This window comes from Nicotiana attenuata, unplaced genomic scaffold (genome assembly GCF_001879085.1).
Source record: "Nicotiana attenuata strain UT unplaced genomic scaffold, NIATTr2, whole genome shotgun sequence".
Lineage (NCBI taxonomy): Eukaryota > Viridiplantae > Streptophyta > Magnoliopsida > Solanales > Solanaceae > Nicotiana > Nicotiana attenuata.
Window position 1 is genome coordinate 396,026 of NW_017670341.1, and position 23,414 is coordinate 419,439.

A 23,414-nucleotide genomic window follows, 5' to 3' on the forward strand; every position below is an offset into this window, starting at 1 on the left:
TATATATATATATATATATATATATATATATATATATATATATATATATATATTGTTCACTCCTTTTCCCTGCAAAACAATCTTGTCAGTGATAAGATTAATCACAAAGCATTTTCTAGAGGTGAATGCAACCATGTTACCTCTATCACACAATTGTGATACGCTTATTAGATTGTATTTCAGTGCATCAATCAGGTAGACGTTCTCAATAGAGTGAGAATCACTCTTACCTACCTTTCCAGCCCCAATAATCTCACATTTCTTTCCATTTCCAAAGGAGACATTACCTCCTTTAAGGTCCTCGAGTGAAAGGAACTGGTTCTTGCTTCCTGTCATATGCTTTGAGCAGCCGTTATCCATGTACCATATTTGGCTGCTCTCCTTCACTTGGACTTACAAAAGGAAATCAGGGGTTAGTCTTAGGAACCCAAACTAATTTGGGTCCCTTTCTATAGGCATAAGGGTGAATCAGATTCTTTTTAGCCCAACCTGGCAGCCTATTTTTCCCTTGAACAATTTTTTTATTCTTTTGACTAGCCTTTTCTTTTGCAGTGCATTCACTTTTGTAGTGACCATTTTTACCGCAGTGTGTGAAAATTTTGTTCTCAGGAAGTGTAAGGTACTTGCTTTTGGGATCCCACTTAGGGGCAGGGGTCTCGTAGCCAAGTCCTCTCTTGTTGCTACTATGGTGTTCATGTAGCCATGAAAGTGTATCGGAGGACCTGTTCCGTTTACAGGTTATGTCTAGATCATGCTTGACCTTGCTTAGATCCTCCTTTAGGACTCTTATCTTCTCATCTCTTTTGTACAACTCGTCTTTCATTTTTTTAACATTTTCTTCTAAAGTGAGTTGTGTGTGATCAGCTTTCTTTTTACCTGTTCCTAATTTCAATTTTAAATTTTCAGATCTAAGCTCTAGGACAGTGGTGTCAAGTTCATGAACCTGGTTCTTCAACACAACATTTTCACTTGCACTTTCACTAGCCCTAAGTTCTAGATTTTTACACTTAGCTTTCAAAATCACACATTCCTTAGACAGATGTTCCTTTTCATTGTTTGCATCCTCAGATTCATCAATGAAATCTAGAAGTAACTTAGATAGCCTTTCTTTAGACAAAATTTAATCTTGTCTTTGAGATGAAATACACTTAGCTCAGATTCCTCATCAGATTCTCCAATGGCCATAAGTGCTTATTCATCTCCATCGTCATCATCTGAACTTTCTCCCCAAGCAGCAACCATAGCCTTTGTTGATCCTTTGTTCTTCTTGGGTTGAACTTGTTCCTTCTTCCTGTTTCTTCTTTCAGCTCTTTCCTTCTTCCATTCAATTTTCAATTGAGGGCGGTTTTTGATGTGGTGATCAGTCTTCCCACACTTATAGCACCCCTCATTGGTTTGCTTTTCAGGAACCTTTGGTTTGTTGTAGCTTCCACTTCTTAAAGGTCCCTTCCCTCTCATTAGGTACTTCTTGAAGCCTTTGTGATCATAGCCATTTCATCATCTTCTAGTTCAGAACCTTCAGTGATTCTGAGTGTCGGGCTCCTTTCCTTCTTGGGTACATCCATCTTCATGGTTTACCTTCTAAGTTCATAAGCAGTGAGATTTCCAATTAGCTCATCCAACTTAAGAGTGGCAATGTTCTTTGATTCCTGAATGGCAGTGAATTTGCTCTCCCAAGTGACTGGTAGAACCCTTGTCAAAATCTTCTTCTTCAGGAATAATCCTTCTAAGAGACTTACGTTCATTTGTCATTGTGGTGAACCTTGTATATATCTCTTAGATGGTTTCCCCTTCCTTCATGGTGAAATTCTCATATTGAGAATATAGTAGTGTTCCTTTAGACCTCTTTACTTGAGGAGTTCCTTCATGAGCCACTTGCAATGTGTCCCAAATTTCCTTAACAGTGGTACAGCTTTGAATTCTGATGTACTCGTCTGGACCAAGTCCACACACAAGCCATTTCTTGGCCTTAGCATTCTTCTCCCATTTTCTCAAGTCCTCAGCAGTGCAGTCAGCTCTTTTTTATTTTGGCACATCTACTCCTTCAGCATTTTTCTTTATGGTAGCCAGGGGACCATCAGTGACAGTGTCCCATAGCTCATAGTCCTCTCCTATGATGTGGTCTCTCATTCTATTTTTTCACCAGGAGTAGTACTGGCCATTGAAGAGTGGTGGCCTAGCAGTGGATTGACCTTTCCAATTTCCAGGTGGTGCACTCATTTTGATCTTCTCCTAAGGTTTTAGTCTCTTCAAGGATAACCTGCTCTGATACCAATTGATGTTTTATACTTCATTACCACACAAGAGGGGGGGTGTTATGTGTGGTGTCCAATTATTCTCTTAAACTAATTATGGAAGGACCTGGTTCTTTTATGTGTTCCTTATACTACTGTTGCAGAATAATAAATGCAGAAAGTAAAGAACACAAGGATTTTTACGTAGAAAACACCCGGCTCAAAAGGTGAAAAAACCACGACCTACTACCTAGTAGGATTTTCTCCAAACACTTCACTACAACTCTGAGCCAACAACAAAGTTTACAAACTATTGCAAACCTAAGGATTAACTCTAACCCTTTTAGCAACCAGCCACAGGCTGTTGCGACTGCTTGAAGTTAACTCTAACTTGAACAATACAACTCGAGTTTACAACCTCTTGCAAACCTAAGGGCTAACAATAACCCTTATAGCAACACGCCACAGGCTGTTGCGACTACTTCAAGTTAACTCTAACTTGAATTATACAACTCAGGTACCTAGTACAATTTGCTTCTAAGAAAGCTGAAAGGTACAACTCAAAACGCATACTACACTTTGAACTAGAAATAAAGAAAGACACATAAAACTCTTTATGGAGCTGGTTCTTCAATCTGGTTCGTGTAGCTTCAGGATCATACTCTTAAAACTCACAGGAATTGCTCACAAAATGTCTTGCTATTTTGCTCTCAATTCGTGCTAAACTTCAGTATGTGTGCATCACCTGTAAAAGAGAACAACACTGATATTTATAGAGTTAGTAAATAAAGATTAACTAGAGTTCTAATGCTTTACTCTTCCTTGGTGGAAGAGTTCTAGTCAACTTCATCTTCTAACTCTTCCCTTATCTTGGATAGAATTCTCTTCAAGTAAGGAGTCCTGCTCCTTATCATATATGCAACCTTTTCGTTCAAGGAATATCAGATATAACCACTTATACTTATCCCTTTCACGTGCAAGCCTTTTGCTTAATTGTGTCTGTCACCTGTGTATATTGTCCATGGACCTAGTTCATGCATGTGTTCCTTTGTCAATCAACAAAACAAACTTACTCAAGCCAACAGCTTATTTCACTTCTTTTTTTCTTTTTTTCTTTTTGCTAATTGGAATTAACATCTTGACTATTTGACCACTTATCTAAGTGAAAAACAAGTAGGCATTAATTTGTCACTAGCATTTACACTCTGAAGAATAAAGTTACATGTAATATTAGTTTTATTTAACCTCCCCTTTAATTCCACTTGGTTGAAGTTATTGCTCCTTTGGTGACTCGAACCCATAACCCTGGGCATGCGACATATTACACTTTGAAAATCTCTTGTTTCGTAAATATAAAAGTAGAAAAGCTTATAACGAAAGAGCTTATAACAATGTAAGTGCTTTGATAAAGTACACTATTAAAAAGCGAAAAGTGACAAGCCATTTGCGTCAAACTGAACTAGAATATACTTAATGCAGCTTCATTATAATTTTCAAAGTAGATCGAGTTATCCACAAAGAGATAATAATCCACGAAAGAAGAAATAAATAGGTGAAAGGAATTGAAATTGAAAATTGAAATGGACAAGCTGACATATTAAGCCAACCACAGTACACTTGAAACTAACAAGGACACCGAAAAAAGTTGTGTGGAGTAAGTACGTGTTCATTTCAAACCCTATATATAAAGTCATTTTTATTAGCGAGTACTTTATTCTTAATATTGGATTTTTCGGTACGAATTTAAATTTAATCATGTTGGGATCGAAATAATATGGTGCATGCGAAAACTAACAATACAAAGCTTGGTGGACGATAAATCAGACGACAAAAGAAAAATATACTAAACTAAGCATAAATGTTTATAATGGTTTGGTCAATTGATCTACATATGATAAAACTATTATAAAAGAAGAAAAACTATCGAGAGAAAAATCTCCTCCAAAATAAAACTCTTTACAAACTACATTGTGGATATTTTTTTTGTGCTCTGGTGAGAAGTAGAGATCCTTAATTTATAGATGTGCAAAACTTGTCTTCCAAGAAAAGGATAAGACATATTAAGGAGATTTAATCCTTTTAGGAGTCTTTTTCATTCCTTCAAGAAAGAGAGTCCTAATAGATTAGAAATTCAGAGCAAAATCCTAACAAATCAGACTTCAATACAAATATCAGACATCGGGTGAAACAAACAAGAACGCGAACATGTGTCAAATAACAAGCCTTTAATTTGATACTTGGTAGAGAACCTATATACATATAACATATTGCCACACGTAAGTTGCCAGCAAAGTGATAAGGATCTTAATTATTTTGTTGGACCACTTTGTGAGAATTTAATTTAAATAATTTCAGGTAGAGCTAAGAGACCTGATCACTTTATGCACTGGACAAAAAATAAATTCAAGAGAAATGTCATGTATATTTTCATTTTAGAGTTATATAATTATGCCACACATTCGGATTAAAAACTGGTTTATAACGGTCTTGGATTATTCTACTATTTCGTTTGAAGTTTTAATTAAGTTGGTTCGATGTTTGGTTTCTGTTGGTTTTTAAGTAAATGAACGTATATCTCCTTATCGAAGCGGTTGTCTTTCAACTTGAAGAAATTTTATTTTTATAATATTATATGACAAATAATTATGAAACTGGTTCTCATGTGAATATATCAAGAAGGAAAATGATTAGATATAATAAACTAGGATTTATATGTGAATATAGTGTTTTTTTCTTCTTCTTTTTTTGTCACTGATGTAAACATGCTTTAGTCGTCCTTGTACATTTTCTTCTTCATCTACTTTTCAATAATATTGGATTTCAATTTCAATAGTGAGATAAGTTAGACCTATTGAGTGATTGAGATGATTTAGGATAACCTTTTCAATTATTGTTGAAAATTGATTCATCTTTAAAGTTGCAGCTATATATAGACCAGCTGGCTTTCTTCCAGCATGTATGTTCAACTATCACACTGAGATATATATGTCCATCATTGTCTTAAATTTAAAGACTTTTTTAAATTATATCTCCTTACTAGAGAAAATTAAATAAGAGGGGTGGGGTTGGATAGAGAAAGAATTATAATAGAAATACCTTATAATAAAAAAATAGCAAAGATTTCTACATATGCTCAAGTTCCACATGTTCAATTATCAAGATTTTTATGTATTAAAAGTATTTTACTATTTTATTTTTATATATTTTTATTTCTATTTATGAATACACCAATGTTTAAAAGGCATCAGACATAAGCCACAAGGGGAAGGGGGCTTTAATGAAAATCACATTAATCGCGCGATTTAAAAATGTGAGCATCAAAATATACAAAAATAAAAATATTATTTATGATTTTTGATAACCAAAAAAAATAAATGTACATTTTGTATTAGAATAACTGAAATGCCTTTAAATTTGTGTCATTAATAAATGATGGAGCAAGAAAGATGCTTTATGTAGTAATTTAGATCAAAAAACTCTATAAGCATGTCATCAAGTTAGGGTTAGCCAACCTTAGAACTAGATAGTGATGACTTTTCTGATCTCACATGCATGCCGATCAAATTTTTTAAAGCTTATCAACATAATTGGCCTACAAAATAGTTATACCAAGCCGGCAGTCGTAAAGTAGCCACGATGAATACGAATATCACTTTCATGTCAAGTTGGAATTAATTAAAGGAAGTAAAATAGTCACACCACCATTTTAAATAGTAAACTTTTTAAGAAAGAAATAGCTTGATGAGCAAAGATGGAATGTCTTGCAAGAAGAGCACGTCCGAGTGATAGTAACTAATCACAAAACATCTCAATAACCAAACAACGAATAAATAAAAGAGATCGCTCGATGCACAAGATATTTCGCGTTCACACAGGGTCCGAGGAAGGGTCGGATTCCAAGGGGTGTGATGTAGACATCCTACACTAATGTCAACCATTAGTGGCTACTTCACGGCTCGAACCCGTGACCTATAGGTCACACGGAAACAACTTTATCATTGCTCCAAGGCTCCCCTTCAAACGGTGGATAAATGCAATCTCAAATTTAATGCAGAGATTAGTATCATAATCTTGGTAATTACACAACCCTTAGCTTAAGGCAGTCATGAAGAAAGTACGTTGAGACTACTATTATTCGTAATTACTGATTTAGCAATTCTATTCAAATATGTAATTACTGTTTTTTTTTTTTTTTTGCTACTTTCATTCAAGTAACTCAATAAACTTTGAACATTGTTGTCAAAAGAACTACAAAATCTTATGAAAATTCTAATATTCTTGTAAAATTTATAACTGGATAATTAAAGAATAGAGTTTTATTTTGAACAGCAATGAAAATGGCTACTGAACTAACATACTGAGATTAACTCAAGCTCTTCCCTTTAGTGATGGCGCGGCAGGAGTAATATTTGTTACCAGTAACTAGTAACTGTGAACGGTGAAGGGGAGTCTTAGAGCAACGGTAAAGTTGTTTCTATATGTGACCTATAGGTCACAAATTCAAGTCGTGGAGTCAGTCATTGATACGTATATCAGGGTAGATTGCCGACGCCTAACCCCTTGGGATGCCGTCTTTCCCGAACCCTAGGTAGACCCCAATGTTGCTATCTCTCTGAAGAGATATGTATAATCCTGGTGGTCCTTGCTGGAAGTTGGACTTTGTTTGCATTATTGCATACCTCCTCTATCTCCGTGGTCATCACCTTGAAACATTGGCGACACTCTTAATATGATGTGAAAATATTCGTTTTGAACTAAGCATAGACAACTTTTCCAAAAGGCTTCACATTATTAAGATTATTAATCGTGTGAGGCTTTATTCTCACACCTAACAAAAACATCAGCATACAACTTAATAGTAGGGTTGTTCAAAATCGAACCGAAACCGTTAATCGAACCGAACCGAAGGCTTATTGGATTATTGGTATCGGATTATCGGAGTAATGGATGGTGAATGGATTGAGATTTTATAATTAATGGCTTAACGGTTTGCGGGCGGATTACTCAATTTTCTTATCGGGTAAACCGTTAACCCGTTAAGAATTTTTATATTTATACTTTTACCCCAATGTATATAAAATACTATTAAAACTTAAATGCCTAAATCCCTAATTTCTAATTCTCAATAGAATGTTTGTAGCTAATGGCATTGGCAGTCGTCTTTGGCTTCTAACTAGGAAAAGGTACTACAACTAACAGAGACAGTTTGAACTATGCATTTGGTTGTTTGGTATTGATTGTTCAAAAAAATTTTATTTGGTTTAGCTGATAAACCGCCCGATAATTGCCCAATAATTGTCAATCTGAGCGAATCCGCCTGTTGTCTTATCGGATGGCTAGTGGATTACTATATTTATAATCCGATAACCGCTAAACCGAACCGTTAAACGTGATTATCCGCCCCATAAGCACCCCTAACTAATAGAACTAGACAAAAATCAAATTCACAATGTTTCTTTTCTTAAGTGTTCTACAAAAGAGATGATTACTTAAGAGCGTTAAAATAAGCTAAGACATTAGAAAGAACAATATCATAATTCAGTTACATAGCCTTAGCAATAACCCAAAAACATAAGTACACAAGCAAAAAGATGTACGTATAGCATTAGACAGCTTACTTCACAACATATACTTAAACTGCCTATCGCAGATTACACACTAGAAGAAGAGCAAGAACTAAGAAAAATGGCTAGTTCAATTTATTCTGAAACTGCATTGATAGAAGGGCAGCCCGGTGCACTAAGTTTCTGCTATGCACGGGGTACGAGGAAAAGCCGGACCATCAAAGTCTATTCTACGTAACCTTATCCTGCACTTCTGCAAGAGGCTGTTTTTATCGCTCAAACACGTGACTTCCTAGTCACATAGCATCAACTTTACCAGTTACGCCAAGACTCCCGAAACTGCATTGATAACTAGTGGAAAATCCGAATTTTTAAACCAAAACCTTTTCCTCTTCTAAATATACAAGAAATCTGCAGGACGTCCAGCATATGAACTAGAGAATGATCTTGTAGTAAATTCATGTTTCCTATTTCCTCCATCAAATCTACTCAGCTTACTCTCAGCATGAAACCTTGTCATTGGCACAACACACTCATTCTTTAACTGCCTCTGACTCATCTCCATTGATATTCTTTCACTACCTTTATATGCATCTCCTACAACTCCAACAGCCTTATGACTATTACATCCCAAAAGAATGCCCGAACGACGTTTCGCTTTCTCTCTCCCTGCTGTTTCTTTCCCATACTTGGTTCTAATTGAGGGTATTTTCATCTCTTCTGAATCAGACATTATAGAGAAATCAGCAGCACTAGCAGTAACAACACTCCAATCAATACTAACTTCACTTGGAGCATAACATGACATACCATCTGAACCTTGTCTAATAAAACTTGGATTTGCTGTATTATTACTTGGAAAACTTTCAATCTCAAATAAATCTGAACTTGCATCACTTTCTGCATAATCATCCTCATATGTTCCTGAACTTGCTCCTATATTGATTATATCAATTTCTTCAGGTTTTGTAGCAATTGCATCCCAAGCTAACATACTTACCTTTTTCTCAAGGCTCAGTTTGGTTCTTTCTTTCTCTGTTAATGAAGAGCCAAACACTTCTAGGGACTTTCTTTTGATGTCTTCTTCCTTTTGCAGTTGTATCTTTACACCTGGATTTCCAGCTATAGGATCGAAAACCGGAACCTTTCCAAATCCCAATTCATCAATTTTCTTGAAGTGCAAATCTTGATGTTTAGCTCCTCTTGAACTGGACTCAGAACTTTGAGCTAAGCTTCTTGTTTTGATGGGGTTTTGTTTTGATTTTCCATGATATTTTCCACTGTTGAAACTGTTTTCGCCGACTTGATCATCAACCTTAACAGAGTTCTTGTCCTTACAATAACAATTGCAGCCAATTCTGGCTAGGAATTTCTTGCCATAAGACTTGTTATTGGTCTTTGTTGGTGTCTGCTGATGATGATTTCTTGAAATATTCTGCAATAATGCACTTCTACTGTTCCAACTTGATTCTGAATGAATACTTGGAGTTTTAGGCCTAATTTTTTGCTTCAAAAAAGCTATATTAGTAGCTGCCTCAGCAATCTTGTGTTTGTTTTGTGGTTCACTATTTGTGGCATTTTCTTGATTTTCTTCATCAACCCCTTCATTGAAGTATTTTTCTGCACTAAATATATCTATTTCACCATCATCTGCTTTCTTGCTCAAATTTCCACTTGGCTCAAGATTGCGTACAAAGGTATCTTCAGCACCATTTAAGTAAGAAGAAAATGAGGCATCTTGAAAAAAACTCTCACTTTTTGTGCTGAAGTTGTTTGGGATGTTGGATTCTAGTGCTGAAGTCACTTTAACCTTAGCCATGGGAGACTAAAACTTTGTATTTGAGTGAAAGTCTTTTTTATGTAAGCAAACAAAAACAAAGGCAAGGGGAAAAAGACTTAAACAGAAGAGAACTAAAATTTTGTGCAGAATAAGGCTTTGTGAGAAGTCAGATGGGAGGTACTAAACTACAATAGGAAACTGATGAAAATACTTTGGCTGCAGATATAGAAATACTATCATAGGAGGAAAAAGGGAAAAAAAGAAACTAGGAAGAGGGGAGCCTTGGACTAACGGTAAAGTTATCATTGTAGGTCACAGCTTCGAGCCGTGGAATTAGCCACTACTGCTTGCATTAGGGTAGGCTGCTTATATCACACCCCTTGAGATGTGACGCTTTCCTGAATCTTGCATGAACGCGGGATGCTTCGTGCATCGGGCTGCCCTTTTAGTTCACAATAGAAAGTTGATGGTGCTTAATAAAGCTACCCTTTTTTTTTCTTTCAACTATTAAGGATAACACATCACTAGTTATTAGAGTTCTCAACATCAGATTGTGATTTTCCTTTGACATTTGTTCCACCTTTTTAGAGGTTTTATTAGTACTTACAAGAACTTTCCCACTTTTTGAAAGTAGTAGATTTACAATTTTCTGCTATTCAACTTACTATTTTCTTTATTAATCTTTAAACTTGTGAGCACGTGATTTTTGCCCTAAGCAAATTAATTCCAACAATTTCGAATAATTGATTTCTTAATTATTTTACAATTTTTGTGAATTTTTGTTAAATTTTTTTTGTTAATTGGTTGCATTTTTATTCATATGAAAATACAAAAATATGCATGTGCATTTAGGGATTTAATTTCATAATTTTAGTATTAATTAGGTATTAATTAGTTCTAGAACAAATTTAAAGAAAATTGCAAAAAAATAATTTCTTTGCACTTTTAATTGTTAATTGTTGCATTTATCTTTAAATGTAGAGTTTTAAATAATTTTTAGAAGTTAAATAGTTTAATTAGGTTTTTGTTTTGTTTTAAGCAATTTTTATGAAAATCAAGAAAAAATAAATAAAATACAAAAATACAAAAAAATAAAATACAAAAGCAAAGTGAATAAAATACAAGAAAACAAAGTCAAAAGAAAATTGGGTCCTTAATAAAAGATCCAAATTTGGGCTAAACTCACCCCAGCCCAAATCAAAGCCCCAAAATCCGTCCAAATAGGCCCCATACCAGCCCCAAGCCCACTTCAATATCCGGTCCAGCTACCCCATACCCAAACGACGTCGTTTAGCGGGGAATCAATCTCAACCGTCGAGGTTGATTAATCCAACGGATGGGAAGCCCCCATCATTAAATATATAAATGTCCGAACGCACCCCCTCCCCCCCTGCATCATCTCTCAAACCCTAAAGAACCCCTCCCCGTTTCCGCCGCCCTCCGCCTTAGCACCGCCGGCCGGAAATCGCCTCCGCCGGCGGCGGAGCTCCAATCACGCTCAAAATATCACCATATCATCTCTTTCATCTCCTCATCCTATATCCTCTGTTATTTTCTTTCAAAACCCAACCAAATGTCCCAAATCCCCTAAACCCTAGGCGCCGCCACCACTGCCCACGGCGGCGCCGCCGCCCAAGCGACCCCAAAAATACACCCTATATTCCCCTGACTCCCCTTTCCCTTAATCCTCAACTAAAATCCCTCAAACCCTCTTACATCTTCTCGGATTTCAAATCTTAGACCGGCAAAACCCTAAAATTTGGGGTTCCTCGAATTTGTCCCAATTCCCTGAGTCCAAAGCTCGAGTCAAGCTTCGAGAATAATGTGTTCATGTGTTTTTGTTGAAGAACACATGTTCACATCATTCCAGGGTTTGAATTGGAAGTCCAGTCGAATTAATCTTGAAAAACCAGTAAGTTTTCTTTCAAATGATATTAATTGATTTAGAATTTTTTGATTTTTGTTTCATTGATTTGGTTCTGTTTTAGTTCTTATTTTTTTAGGTTTACTTTGTCCTGTTTCGATTTTTCCTCTATTGATTTGACTCTATATTTGTTTCCAATAGAATAAATCCATGTTTGTCGTTGCTAATTTGATTTTAGTTTTAAGTTTGTTTGATTGTCATTAATTGTTAGTTTATTAATTGTTAGAATTATCTTTCATATTCTGATTAGTTATATTGATTGATGAGGCCAATTTTTTAGACTGTTTGGTTATAGCTGGTAGATTTTGGTCAGGATTAGTAATTTTAGGATTATTCAGGGGTATTATAGGCATGGGAAATGGTAGTTTAATCAGATTTAGTAAATATTGAAATAAGGTAAGGGTAGTTTAGGGATTTCAAGTATGGAAAAATCATAATAGAACCCCCTAGGACTTTCTAGAAGGGGTTTTGAACTGAAAATTCACAAAATAGGTGTAGTTACTTGTGTAACAAGTCAGAAAATAAGGGGTAAAAATAGAAATAAAATAGGGACTAAAGAGTAAAATGAAAACCTGAAGTTATACCCTAAGCTTGCCTATAAATAGGCATTCATTTGCCTTGCATAAGAAGTCTTAGAACCTCTAAAAAATTCCCCCCCAAAAACCTCTTCCACAGATCTGAAGCCTAAATTTAAAAAAAAATATAATAGACAAATCCAAAATTTAAAAGTTACTGTTTCATTGAAATCCCAAGTTCAAGTTTGATATTTCAGCATCTAATGGTCAATCCCTAGCTCAAATCTTAATCACTGAGGGTTTTATAATGTTTCTAGAAATATTTTGAGTTTATGTGGGTGTGTTCGAGTTGATTTTGAGGAATTTCAGTGGAAGAATTGTAGCTGTGTGATCTCTCAATGGAATTTCAAAATTGTTCCTGAATTAGCTGTTTTTTGAAATCGTTTCTGGACTGCTGGTTTCAATTGTTGTTATCTGCCCTGCTGATTCTCATTCCTTTCATTTATCCATTCTCCAGGTACTCCTTTGGTCTCATATGACCTGTGAAGAATCAATGTAGGGTTGATTTGGAAGATAAAGTAATGAAATGTTATTTGATTTGATCCCTGAAATCTCCCGTTCTATTTTAGCTTAAAAGCATAGAGCAGTTATTTTTATTTGAGTAATACACTGATTTGTAGTGATTGGACTGCATGAACTGATTTTCAGACTTGTATGAGTGTGATGTTAGCTATGTTTTAGTCAGTTCCAGTGTGTTTGTTATGTTAGTTTGAGGATTAAGTTTGGATTAAGGTGTAGATTAAAAGCAAAGTCCAAAATTAATAGTGGTCAGCATCACTTGTAGCTTGACATAACTAGTTAGTTTGATGTGTTCATTATGTATGCGCTGAAACGTGAAGTGCAGAATAATTAGATTACAACTTAATGTCAGCATTTGCCTTGTATTCCATATTAGCTTGAGGATTTGTGAATTACTGAAACTGCTGTTAAATTTTCGTGTTGAGGATGTTAGTTATCAATAGGCAAACAAGTTGAAATTGTGTGAATTGTTCTAAAACCAGCATGCCTGTGGTATGAATAAATGGTGCATTTGCTTTAGAAAATTATTTAACAGGCCCAAGAATTAACATCAGTTTGGGCTCATTCATGAGCCAAAGCAGTATTTTTTTTTTAATAAGATTTGGGCCTAATGGCATAATCAGAAGCCCAAGTAGCTTGAATTAGCCCATGTGTGCTGAGCGATGGTCTGATCTGGGATTAAATCACTAGGTCCCAATGTGTATTTTGCTTTCGATTTGGGCCTGCATAGAGGCCCACGACTGGGCAACTTCTTATAAAATCTGACCAAATTTCCTCATTTTGGGGTTGGTTTCGAGGCCCAAGGTGCTGAAAGCTCTACCCTACTGGTCATATTATTGAGCTAAGGGCTAAAAGATATTTGTTAATCTTGGGCCTCTCAAGCTAGGTAGCACATTTGAACTAAGAGGTTTTCCTCTTGTTCAGGTGTGGACTTGAGTTTGAGGGTCCAGATTCCTTAATTGATAGTTTACTGATATGTTAATTAATTAACTAGGCCCTTTAGAGACAAATTCAATAGAAAATCATAGTTGCTTTAGGTTGGCCTTTAATAAAAAATGAGACGAGCCTCGCAAAACAAAATCCATAAAATCGCGGGGCCCTCATTAAATGTTTTATTAAAATTCTTAGAATTCGGGACGTGCCATTTAGCGAATCTCATGGCCTCCCGTGAAGTTAATAATACGTTAGCTGCTTTAGGCCCGACATTTAATAATATTACCTTCTTAAATACGGGTGCACATTTATGTGACCCAAATCCAAGTCTCAACGAAGTCGAAATGTGTCAAAAACCGCGGGTGCATTTATGTGACGTGGTTCGAGACGCGTTTTCACGACGTTGCAATTCTCTTTAAAAAATAATAATAAAAGCGGTTTTAAATTCAAAAGGCACATAAGTTAGAACATGCAAAAAAATCAGATTTTAGCCATTTATAATAATTTAAGCGACCGTGCTAGAACCACGGGATCCGGGGGTGCCTAACACCAAGGGTCAACAGAATTCCTTATTCAGAATTTCTGGTTCGCAGACTCCAATTGGGAAGTCGAAATTTTCCTCGATTTGGGATTCAAATTAAACCGGTGACTTGGGACACCAAAAGCCAATCCTATCCCAAGTGGCGACTCTAAAAACAAACAAATAATCCCATTTCGAATAATGTCACTTCAAATGGAAAAACTCCCTTATACATTATCCTTCGGAATAGGTGTGTAAAAAAGGAGGTGTGACAAAACTATAATTCAATTCTGAGTAAAATTGAACATATTCCATAAAAAAATATGAGAAAATGACTTATATCATACCAAACGCACTTAAATTGTTTTCGAGGCGACAAGTTACTCTCACCTTTAATTTGCAATTCTCAACCATAAAGCTATAACTTGTATAGTAAAATTGGTTACATACTCAAACCTCTCTATAACAGCCTCATTTGTTCCGATATTTTTTGGCTGTTACATTGAAGTTCTGTTATAGAGTACATATATTATAACATAATATTAAAATCGGTTCCGAAAAAACTTGGTTTTTATAGTGAATGATTGTTATATAGGGATGCTGTTATAGAGAGGTCCGACGATATAAATATGCTGTTTAAATTTAATATCTAACAGAAATGCAGAATATTTGCTTGTCCTTTGTGGAATATATTTAATTTGTTTTAAATATGGTGTAGAAGTAGATGGGTTAGGAGTCTATCAAAAAGGCTTTCATATCAATGCAGTTGCCCCACATTAGCTCAAGCTTTAGCTATCACAAGTTATAAAAACAGAAGAACAAGTCAATTAAATGTTGCTTTGTGAATTTGGCCCATATGGATTATTGGCCACACAAGGTTCACCATATCTACAACATTTACAATCAAATCTGAGTATGAACAGATAACAAATTTTAACTCATTTGGTATCAATAGTGGTGATAATTCATATGTACATGCCCCTTGTCGGCAAATTCTTCTGCAGATCCAGATATTCACGTACTACTTGATACACACAGCACACGATTTACAACTTAGTTAGCAACATGTAAGGTGTGGTAGTCCCACCACCGAGGCGTGTGGCGAAATGGTATTGGGATCCCTCCGCACTTAACTCAGAATCTCGGTTTCGAGCCTTTGAAATGGAGAACCTTTCAATAGGGAGCATTTTATCTCCTCACTTTTCCCAGGGACAGGAACTACAGCTTGACCTTTGGGGAAGATGTCCGTGGGACCCTTCCTTCGAGGGCGCCTAGATAGTGAAAGATTATCCCTTTGCGACGCTGGAAGCTAAGCGAAGTCACGAAGCTGGCTGACTATGCTCGAGCAGAGCTCAGACCCAGAGGTGGTGGCTGAACTCGCTCCAGAGTTCAGGAGCGAGCAAGTGTGTCGACTGGTGCAAATCTGGATTAGTCGAATCAGTCTGTTTCGAATACTAAATGTTAAACCAAAATAATATTTTAAGAAAATGTAGGGCAGTCCCAACATGTTGGTGGTCATGTACTTAGATACAATTATGGCTGAGAAATTCGTTCTTACAAGGGATGCATGTAGTTTGACGTGGCTAATAGAGATAGTATGTTTTTTGGCTTAGTTTCTAGATGCAGATGGATAATCGGTGTGCTTTGGCTCTTAGCTTCACTTAGTAACAAAATTTGTCTTAAATAACTGTACCTAGAAAACCTAGTAGCCTAGTGGTAATGACACGTGTCAAGTACAAGTAGAGGTTCAGAACCTCAGATGTGTAAGTTACACTGCGCGCGAATCCTGGATAAATCGAAGCCTTAATGCGGGTATTGAGACACCGAACGGGAAACCTAAAAAAAAAAACTCAAATATATAGTATATACACACGCGAATCCTGGCTAAGTCGAAGCCTTAATGTGGGTACTGGGACACAAATTGGGTAAACCTAAAAAAGAACCTCAAATATATAGGTTACACAGCGCGCGGATCCAAATAAGTCGAAGCCTTAATGCGAGTACTGAGACACCGGATGAGTAAACCTAAAAAAGTACCTCAAATATATAGGAGGTTCATACTATTTGCATTTCCCTACTAAAGACTGGATCAAGAGACAAAGATACTACTCCACACATTCTCTTGAAGAATAACACTTTCTCAATCAAGATATCATATAAGAAATAAACACGATCCAAAGGTTCCACTTTAATTGAACACATTACAGAGTCTGTTTTTGAAGGGAAGGAAATGTTTTTCTAAGGATTCTTGAAAAGCTTCATAAATAATCCTACGTAGCTCAGCTTTTAGTGTCATTATCTAACGAGACATGGAAGAGAGATGAAATGAAGACGATTGTAAAGGAATAATCTGGTATAACTTATGGATCCATCAACATTAAAGATACGCCGTGGAGCCTCCTCCTAAGGACCTTGCTCGATCAAAACTTTCTCGTGGTGGCATAACCATGGATTTGTAGTCGTAAAATGTTGGCCTTCCTGATCTACGAATTCACGGATCAAACATATTCGGTGGCATTTCATTGCGAGGATGTTGTGGAGTTAAGAGTCCAATATTGTTTGACAGCAACCAATATTTTCTCAGGAACAAGGGGACCGTCCTCATGATCCATCAATTTGAAGTTCCACCTCATGCCTCCTATTATCTTCTTCACCTTGATCAGTACATCTACGTCATCTCTAAGAATGACAGCTCCTTCTGGACGCAAAATACGGTCCATCTCTAAGAGAATGTCTTCAAATTCACACCTGTAAAATTAGAAAACAGACACATAAGAATGTTAAAATGCTAACTTAGTCCGAAATTAGTATTAATGTTTTTCTGTATCTCCATTTCATCTGAAATTTTTTCTTTCTTTGGCTGGGGGTCACTAGTTGGGAGAGACGTGAGAGACCAGAGCGACAAGTTGGCATTACTAATTCAATAAGAAGGACACCACAATTACGCACGCAAACTTGTGCTGGTACGTCAAATATCAGTTATTCTACCATACTTGATCTTGAGAAGGTTACTACCCTAAAAATTTAAGTAATTAAAACTATCAGTCTATATTTACTTAAGCTACCTTTCCTTTTATCGTATCCCAATCAATTAGACCCTTTTACTTAAATGGCAAAGTTCCCTTGGACAAAGTATTTGAACCAATTTGAGGTAAACTAATTTCTATTGTTCTAAAATTCATTTGGCGTCAGATTAACCAACCTTCACGGATGCAACTTTGTCTACACGCCTACCTCTAATGTGATGACCAAAAAGACTCCTACAATTTTATCTCTGCTTGGTCAGGCGTAAAAAGGAATTTGTGCGTAGAAGCAATTAAGTCACCGTTACTTAGTAGCCAACTAGGCATGGCCAACAATAAGACCTTCATAACGAGCTGCAATACTCACAGTGCTACTAGGCTCTTTATCTCAATGAAGAACATGCTAAGAAGTAAATTAGCAATAAAAATAAAATAATTAAGATAAAAACTTACTTATCCTTGTATAAACTGAAAAGGCCACTAGCATGAATGAGATCATACGTCCTTGGGTATGTAGAAAATGCTTCACACCTGAATCAAAAGATTACTGTATGATCAGATGATAGCTTTCTCTTCGACAAGCGGAAGAGAAATAATAAAATAGAATAAAATAAAATATAACACTTGTATCTCTTTGTAAAAAACAAAGATAAATCGGATACAGGCTTAAACAGCATACTGTATTTTCTTGACATCCCTTTTGCTATTTCAATAAAGCGGGAATCATTTCTGATAGAAACAAATGAAGAAACTATTTTTTTGTATATATGTGCCTTAAGTGCATTTGTGAAATATTTTCACAGAATCTTAAGAGATGATTACATCAAACATGAAATGTGATCTGAAGTTTAAGGCCTCTCTTTTTGTGACATATTCAACCCAGAAGAATATGATTTTATTATCCTCTTATGGTCTAGACCTTAACATTTTCTCTACCTAAGCTAGAAGTAGCAATGCAAATAATGAAAGCACAAAGGAATATTAATATCAGGTTATATATCAAGTGCTTCCTTTCATATGACAATTCTTTTCAAAAGATAGGGTTGTTCCAATAGTTGTACGTACCAATCATGATAAATGCCAATTAGTCCCCGTTCATATATAACTCCCAAAGTATTCTTCTCAGCTATTGTTGGCATAACATTCATAACCCAAAATTTAGGAGAGTGAAGCGCTGCTGCAAAACCTCCTAGTCCAGCGTTCATGTCCATAATGTTGCGGTACCTTCCGGTGTCCAGGAGCTTGTTGATCTTTTTATAAGCACTTACGTGTTTCTTCCATTTCTTGTTGTCCTCCTGATATTTCTCAACAGACACTCCTGAAACTTGTCCGTTGGCAATTCTCGGGGGAACAGCATAAAGTCTCTCAGGGAATGGCTTTAGACTTTCATCCTCACCGTTACCATTGTTTGGTGTTATGCATGTTTCCATTTTGTTGTACCTGAAACCAAAAGGCAAAAATAACGGATCAGCCATGATCTTGATTTTCAATACTGAATCTATATGAACACAACAACCAAGTCCAATGAATTGGCTGCGTCGGACAAAACACGGTAATCATGCATTTAAAAATACAAATGATTTTCGGGTTGTATATATCAAATTATCAATCCTACTGTTATACCACATTCAGCACAAAAAAGGCAGCTATGATAAAATGTGAATTACATTAAGTTCTCTGGAAATCCCAAAACCAATAGCTGCAAAATTAAACCAGTTAAAATACTCAATTCTATCAGAAAACCAGTACGGACAAAGATAAAGCAAGGCTTATCTTGTATCCGATCATTAAAGTAGATCACTGTTGTTCATCATGCAATTTGCTATAAATTATTGTATTCCAGCAGTGGTACATACATTGTGTTCAACAAGAATTAAGCACCAATTGAACAATTTCAGCTGCCATAAGAAGCAGAAGAATCATCAAATAATGAGATGGCCAGAACTGCTAATAAGCGAATAGGAGGACAGATTAAAGTGCAGAATTGCTTGTAAGTACACCAGAGAAACACCAATGATGGTCAAACAAGGGTGTAACTAAATATGAAGGAAAAATGTTACTTTTAAAATACTGCTTAAATCATTAAAGAAAATTTTGAACTGATAGTAATGTGTCTAATGCATTAAAGAAGGGGCCCAGGCTTGGAGAGTTGTGATAAGTTATAGCATGCACACTAAGCCACTGCACATCAGCGTTCGCGTAGTAAGTTAGCAATGTAATATTCACGTTATCAGATTAAGGCAAATGAATTTCCTGCATACTTGGCAAATCTTCTGCCACCTAAACAACTTAAATCCGCATACTGAACCGTCTTGGCATGCTATTAATTCATAAGAAATAAGTTTCTCAAGCTCAAGTAATTTTAACTGATGAAATGTTCTAATTTCTTTCTACGGCACCACAAGAGGAAAACTTTTTCACAGTAGAATAGAGCTGCCACTCATGGGAAGCATGAAGCACATTCCAACACATTTTACTATAATGGCCAAGTTTTCTTTGGAGCCGATCTTTCGTGTTATAGTATATTATATCTTCTCTATAACAGTATCTCGTCATAGCAGCGAAAAGATTTCCAGACAAATGCTGCCATTATAGAGAGGTTTGAGTATTCAGTACGATGACATACCAGACGTTATATTATAGAGAGGTTTGAGTATTCAGTACGATGACATACCAGACGTTATCTGGATCATCAGCTTTACAAATTCTGGCTGCCGAATTTTCTTCTGCAGAACGGCATGAGTCAGCATCCATTCTTTTCCGCCAAATAGCAGTCTCACCCTTCTCAGATATCTTCTCCCAGCAAAGAAGTTTAGCGGCCTCTTCAATCTTCCTTTGTTCTTCTTGAAGTTCCTCCTTGGGTCGTTGCCAGGCCTTATAATTGGTTTTCCAGTTGATAGGAGGTCCAGAAAGTACCCAGTAGCCTCCAGGCCTAAGAACTCGATCAACTTCCATCATGAGGACTCCATCTACACGATGAAAGAACAAAACATGCAATTAAAAACCATTATCAGAAAGTAATAATTTGGTAAAGGCTAATCACATTTTTGGGCCGCCCTAAAAGATAATAACCAGCAAATATACAACAACAACTACCCAGTATAGTCCCACAAGGTGGGGTCTGGGGAGGGTAATACGTACACAGGCCTTACCCCTACCCGAAAGGGCAGAGAGGCTGTTTCCAATCGACCCTCGGCTCAGGATAATAACCAGCAAATATATGTTTTGTATATTAAGTATAAGTATACAAATAAGATATATATAATATATACATACAGTATATTATACACAAACCAGTGTATATGTTTCGTAAATTTGGGCTAGCGCCCATAAGTAATTTCGGCGAACGGACCAAAAATGAAAAAAGCCCTTCAATAAAACGTAAATACAAACAAGTAAAATGTCTTCCTTATTTAAAATTTAACCATGTTTTCTGGATATCAAGACGAGATGCATACCAGCAGCTCCCCAAGGGATAAGACAACGAGAACAATGGGCCATATCAAAGGCTTTAGATGGATATGGCATTTTGATTGTTCCTAGTACACCAATAACAGCAGGCACACCCCTTTCCAGAGCAAACTGAACCTGAGCTTCGTGCGAGTCTCTTGGGGCAAATGACATTGCTATGACATTCCTTTTCCAAAGATAAGCGCCCCAACTTGCGACCTGTCACGATTAGAGAAATTCTTAGCCGAAAACAGCAACAGAGTAACAAAATACTTTTTATGTAGGCAAGACAAAGGGACATATCTTAAGCGAAAAGTTAAGTTTATAAAGCAGGAAAACATACCCCACAACCAGTGTCCAAAGCAGTCCGAACTGTCCCATTTTCGATCGGGACTACTGAAGCGAGCTGATCGATATACTTATCTGCTCCTTGAGGAAACTGTGTCCCTCCTCCCGGGAACCTAAACACGTTACCCTCATACTGAACCCAGTTCTGAATAGCTTTCTCAACTGTCAAGCTCTTATATGGAGCATTGGCATAAGGAACATAATCCCGACTTTTTGGCCATGGAAATGGGGTAACATATCCCTTAGGTGCTGGAATAAGGCAATGTAACTTCTCCTCTTGAGGTGGACAATGCCTTTCTCGGTAGTTCATATTTTCCCTTGGGAAGGTCATCGCACGCTTTTGATCTTGGCATGGTGTGTAATCAGTGTACTGAGGATCACATGGTTTGAGTTCTTCGACTTCGGATTCTGACTCATCAGTACCGCCTGCCTCGCCAGCATGACGAGACTCAAAATTGAGATTTGGTAGTATATCGCAATTCTCACCAGCAGTCTTGGTAACTGCCAGAGCTATACTATCTCCTTTCCCGAAACCGCTTCTTTGCCATGCTCCAAGTAAATAGAAAAAGCAACATAGACCAGCTACTATAAATATTGATACAGAAGTTCTAGTCCTATTATCCCCTGCGTTTTTGTTCGCCATTGCAGCCCTGAAATAATTTCAATAACCTAGTTAGGAGTGAAAAGGAAATCCAATGCACATTTTCCTGCAAGTTCGTAAAAGATGCAAGCCAATCAAGACATCACAAATTGCACAAACATGGTCTTCCATTATTTAGAAGGAAACAAAAAACGTCAGAGTATGATAATTGGTTATTGAGTTCTCAAGATCATATAGTATTTTTTATACATAAACCTACAAAGTTCCTCAGGTTCTACCTCCATGCCAATCATTTCAAGCCAAATGCTATCTAAGTTCCTAAAGTTAGTTGAAATCAACGGAATATTAAAGATCAGATGAAGCTCATGTTCTCCCAAGTAGGATAAGATGGAAACTCGAATAGCTGCAGATCTAAGGTAGTGGGAAACTAGCATAACTTCTCAACGTTCAAAGTCGGACACCCGACAAAACTTGGATCTTCTATTTATGACAATGGTGTATGCGTCAACTTGGGTTCACCTTGACTAACATGAGACCTCATGGTTCTCCTCCCAATTCATTAACCACTATGCTACACCTTTGGGTGTAACAAAAGTTGGATCTTTTAAACACATAAGAATACAAGGATCAAAGTCAGATCTTTTACAGGTTTGAGAATTCTGGCCTACATAACACTAACAGTCTAATCATTAAACCGAACTCTCAATAACAAATCTTTGATCCAACATAGTGAAACAAAAACAACAATGCACTTCCAAAGAAGAAACTTGAAGCCAAGATTTACATGACACAATAAAAGCTCAAAGCACAAGTTTATTTAGAACTTAGCAAATCTAAACCAATGATCAATATTACCTAAAAAGACACCAGATTTAAAACATATATGAGTTCAAAACGTTTTTCAAACAAACCTCACTTGTCAAATATATCAAGTAAACCAACAAAACCAGAAAGCCAATCTAAATCACAAAGTTCCATTGATTGATTAATAGATCACAGCTAAATAGAGGATTAAAGAACATACCAATGGCATCAAAAAGATTCCAACAATTCCTTAATGATCTTCCAACTTTCCCCTTTTTTTTTTTCCTTTTGCAGACAAATGTAATCAAAAATCAACCAAAAAAAAGAATTTAGCAAAATACCCACTTCAGAAAAAAACCCAACTTTGATTCAAAGAAAATGCTTTCTTGATAATCTCTCTAGCATATATAGATCAAGCACTCGTACAAGCACGTCTCCTTCTCTCTCTCTCTTTCACACACACACACACAAACAGAGACAGAGAAATAGAAGAAAGTGAAAAACTGGGGTTCTTTAATTATGCTGCTGTTTTATTTTATGCTAATAATAAATCATGTCCCGCGTTTGCACCAATGGATCTCAGATCTGCAATAGGTCCCACGCGCGAATTGATTGGAAAAATTGAATGTGTGGGACCTACCGGACATGTTAAGATCTAGGAAGGACTAGCAGTCGGTGCCCATGAATCCACTGTGGTCGGATTGTTACTAAGTTTAAGGTGAAACTATTGGTAGAATTCAGAGTATGATGGGTAAAATTAGTATGATTCGAATATACATTTACAAATTAAAGTTATATAAATATTATAAATTACAATAGTATATAAATTTAAAATATTTGAAAATATATGGTAAAAGAAAGCCTTTTTGACAGCGAAAATAGTAATTGTATACTGTGTGTTTTTTGGTTCCATTTATGTGATATTATTGTTTTAGCTTGCTACCAAAAAAAAACACCTTTCGTTTCATTTGCTCCATATTTTAATAACCATAACATTGTTATTACATGTAAAAGATAACAAATTTTTATCCTATCATATGCTCTATAATCAATCAAATAAGTTCACATAATACGTTTCACATAATACGAAACGTAGGAACAATAGTTTTTGACGCCAATGTGGGATAAATATGGTGAAG

General features: G+C 36.2%; 2 protein-coding genes across 2 annotated transcripts; both read right to left on the bottom strand.

Moving 5' to 3' along the window:
- Positions 1–7,754: 7,754 nt before the first annotated feature.
- Positions 7,755–9,887, bottom strand: LOC109238122 (protein PHYTOCHROME KINASE SUBSTRATE 2-like). Its single transcript, XM_019404551.1, has one exon. The coding sequence runs from the start codon at positions 9,615–9,617 to the stop codon at positions 8,193–8,195; it is 1,425 nt and encodes a 474-aa protein (XP_019260096.1). The 5' UTR covers positions 9,618–9,887; the 3' UTR covers positions 7,755–8,192.
- A 6,483-nt stretch (positions 9,888–16,370) lies between these two features.
- On the bottom strand, positions 16,371–22,832 carry LOC109238123 (probable methyltransferase PMT2). The gene is made up of 7 exons (XM_019404552.1): positions 22,496–22,832; positions 20,866–21,520; positions 20,531–20,741; positions 19,747–20,041; positions 18,138–18,512; positions 17,526–17,603; positions 16,371–16,797 (listed from the first exon to the last, which is right to left on the bottom strand). The coding sequence occupies exons 2-7, from the start codon at positions 21,511–21,513 to the stop codon at positions 16,569–16,571; spliced, it is 1,836 nt and encodes a 611-aa protein (XP_019260097.1). The 5' UTR covers positions 21,514–21,520; positions 22,496–22,832; the 3' UTR covers positions 16,371–16,568.
- Between the last annotated feature and the right edge of the window lie 582 nt (positions 22,833–23,414).

Bases quoted from the DNA above. Each gene is read 5' to 3' on its own strand.
- LOC109238123 (XM_019404552.1), bottom strand. From the start codon at position 21,513: ATGGCGAACAAAAACGCAGGGGATAATAGGACTAGAACTTCTGTATCA. The intron at 18,513-19,746 runs GTATGTCATCGT...TTTTGGTTTCAG, and splicing joins GATGATCCAGATAACGTCTG to GTACAACAAAATGGAAACAT. The intron at 17,604-18,137 runs GTACGTACAACT...CTTTTGATTCAG, and splicing joins ATTGGCATTTATCATGATTG to GTGTGAAGCATTTTCTACAT.
- LOC109238122 (XM_019404551.1), bottom strand. From the start codon at position 9,617: ATGGCTAAGGTTAAAGTGACTTCAGCACTAGAATCCAACATCCCAAAC.